This window comes from Nansenia antarctica, assembly GCF_963989245.1.
Source record: "Nansenia antarctica genome assembly, chromosome: 19".
Lineage (NCBI taxonomy): Eukaryota > Metazoa > Chordata > Actinopteri > Argentiniformes > Microstomatidae > Nansenia > Nansenia antarctica.
This window is the reverse complement of record NC_137692.1, coordinates 23,069,361-23,071,860: the sequence shown is the minus strand read 5'-3', so window position 1 is coordinate 23,071,860 and position 2,500 is coordinate 23,069,361. Positions and strand designations below refer to the sequence as shown.

The following is a 2,500-nucleotide window of genomic DNA, read 5'->3' as shown; positions in this document are numbered from 1 at the left end:
AGCAGTTGATGGTTTCCCTTCTCCTCTAATGATCAATCGAGACACTCTGTTCATCTCTTTTTTTTTCTGTTCCTGCTGTTTCTAAATCAATGGCTAAGAACGCCTTTATGTTTATGTGTCTTTAGTTGTTTGTGAATGCTGGTACACCCACCACTGAATGTTGATTTGCATGGCGTGTCTGTTCTGCTCTTTCTGTTTCTACGATATGGATTGATATGCACGTTCTTTAATGGTCTCTCCATCTCCACACCTCACAGGTGTATTCGGCACAAGAGGGACTGGGGGGCGCTCATCCTGGTGGACGACCGTTTTGGGACAAACCCCGCCAGATATACCTCAGGTATAGTACCCACAGTAGTAGTACCCACAAAAACACACCACAGGTCAAACCACACTAAAACTCATGGATCACACAGGCGCTGAAGCATAGAAATAGAATTGATAGAAGAAGAAAATAATCTATGCATCAGGGTTGCGGTCCATTCTATTTCAGTTCAGTCAAGTCTGTGAGTGAATTGAAAATCAAGAGTTTAAAAACTCCTGGAAAGCTGGAAACGTACGAACAAACACAATTAAATAAATGTTATGGTAACATTAAGTTCTCAATTATTTCAATTAAATTCACTCTGACCCTGAAGGAGTAGCACATTTATTATTAGTTTTACTTTTAATTAATTTTTTTCTGAGTGGGGCAGTCCCAATCATATTTTCATTTTTATTGTGATTGAGACAGTAGAGATGTGACAGGAAGGATGGGTGAGAGAGAGAGGAGGGATGACATGCAGGACGTGTCCGCGGCCGGAATCGAACCGGGAACCCTGCGATTACATGGTCAACGCTTAACCCGCTACGCCACCTAAGCGCCCCTTGTTTTACTTTTTAACTGATCATAATAGTTTCTCTATCTTGAACACTAGGTGGGGATAGAGGTCCATTACAAAGGCTGAGAGGTTATGTCGAGGCTTATATTGGTTGAATCTAGGGGATGTATTTGTTCACATCAGGGGAGGCTGGTGGAGGTTACCTCTACCTGGTAGAAATCCTAAATCGGAGGACGGCCTCATTGTAATGCATATTCCATCCCTTGCGTTATAATGAGACCGTCCTCCGATTTCTACCTCCACCAACCTCCCCTAACTCACATGCATAAGGAAATACCAGAAGTAGGACCGGCGGAGAATATTGAGGGATGTTGTTTGTTTTTTTGTTTGTTTTTTTATGAACCACTCAGGCAGTGTGGTTTCTTTCGCCCCGTCCAGTTCAAAGGTCATCATCTCTCTCTTGTCTCCCAGGTCTGTCCAAGTGGGTGCGCCAGCTCACCAAGCACCACGACACGTTCGACAGCGCCATGCGCTCGCTGGCGGCCTTCTCAGAGTGCCAGCAGGGGGCAGTAGAGGACCACACAGACACCCAGGGCTTCTGCAGCAGCACCGGTCCAGAGAGCCTTCCCCCCCAGGTCCTAGTGCCCCGCAGGTCTGAGTCCCCCCCCGTGGTCCAGGAGTCCCAGATGGTCCAGAAGGCTGCTACCACCTCCTCCAGTCCTCCGGTTAACCCTCCTCCTGTGGACTATGGGAAGAGAGGAGGAGGCGCAGGTGAGGCGCAGTGGTTTGTGGGAGGGGATGCTGGGTAATGGAGAGGGTCTGTCCGTTTTTTGGTAGGGATGTAACGATGCTTCGCGAGACGACAGTTAATTATCGATACAAATATGAGACGATTCAAATCGGTGAAGTGAAAAATGAATCATGATTACTCTTTTAACCCTTAAAAACCGACAGCACATGTTCTCATTGCCATAATTCCCTAAACTATACGTGTTGTTTCCAATGGTTCCTGAAAGCAGAGAAGCGGTGCTTTCTACCCATACAGGGTTGTTTATTACGGGAACTGAAAGCACCAAGTTCATGGAGAGCTGAGGAGGTTTGAACAGAGATGCGGCATTACGAGCGAGCATATTTTAGTGGTTGTTTTTACGAGCTGTGTTTTTATACTTTTGTGAGTTTGTGCACATTATGTGAAATGTCACCAAGATCATCTAGCAGTGGTTCTCAACCCTCTCCTCGGGGCGCCCCAGCCGCTCCACATATTTGATCTGTTCCACCACCAGCACACCTGATTCAACTAATCAAGTACAAATGGTTTGTACTTGATTAGTTGAATCAGGTGTGCTGGTGGTGGAACAGATCAAATATGTGGAGCGGCTGGGGCGCCCCGAGGAGAGGGTTGAGAACCACTGATCGAGGGTTACCAAACCACCCAAAAGGCAAAACACAGAGAGCCAGTATGGGGCGAGGACAGAGCACTCTGCAAAAGGAGCACTGACTGGCCGTGTGACGAGGGTAATGGGCCTGTGTCTGCAGCTAGAGAGAAACGTTACACCCTATCCTAGTTATACCCAACCTCAGAAACAAAAAGGGATTCTTTAAGAAAATACAGTATTCTGTACTTTTTGTCAGAGAAAAACGGGAAAAAAATCAGTCAATTTGTCTGCAATCTCATCGTC

The 2,500-nt window shown here is 46.4% G+C and overlaps 1 protein-coding gene across 1 annotated transcript in view; it reads left to right on the top strand.

Moving 5' to 3' along the window:
• brip1 (BRCA1 interacting helicase 1) overlaps positions 1-2,500 on the top strand; it is a gene marked incomplete at both ends in the record, with an annotated part of 32,496 nt that overhangs the window by 25,853 nt on the left and 4,143 nt on the right. Inside the window, 2 exon segments of the mRNA XM_080549067.1 lie at positions 258-340; positions 1,293-1,592. Coding sequence (XP_080405193.1) covers positions 258-340; positions 1,293-1,592 — 383 coding nt within the window.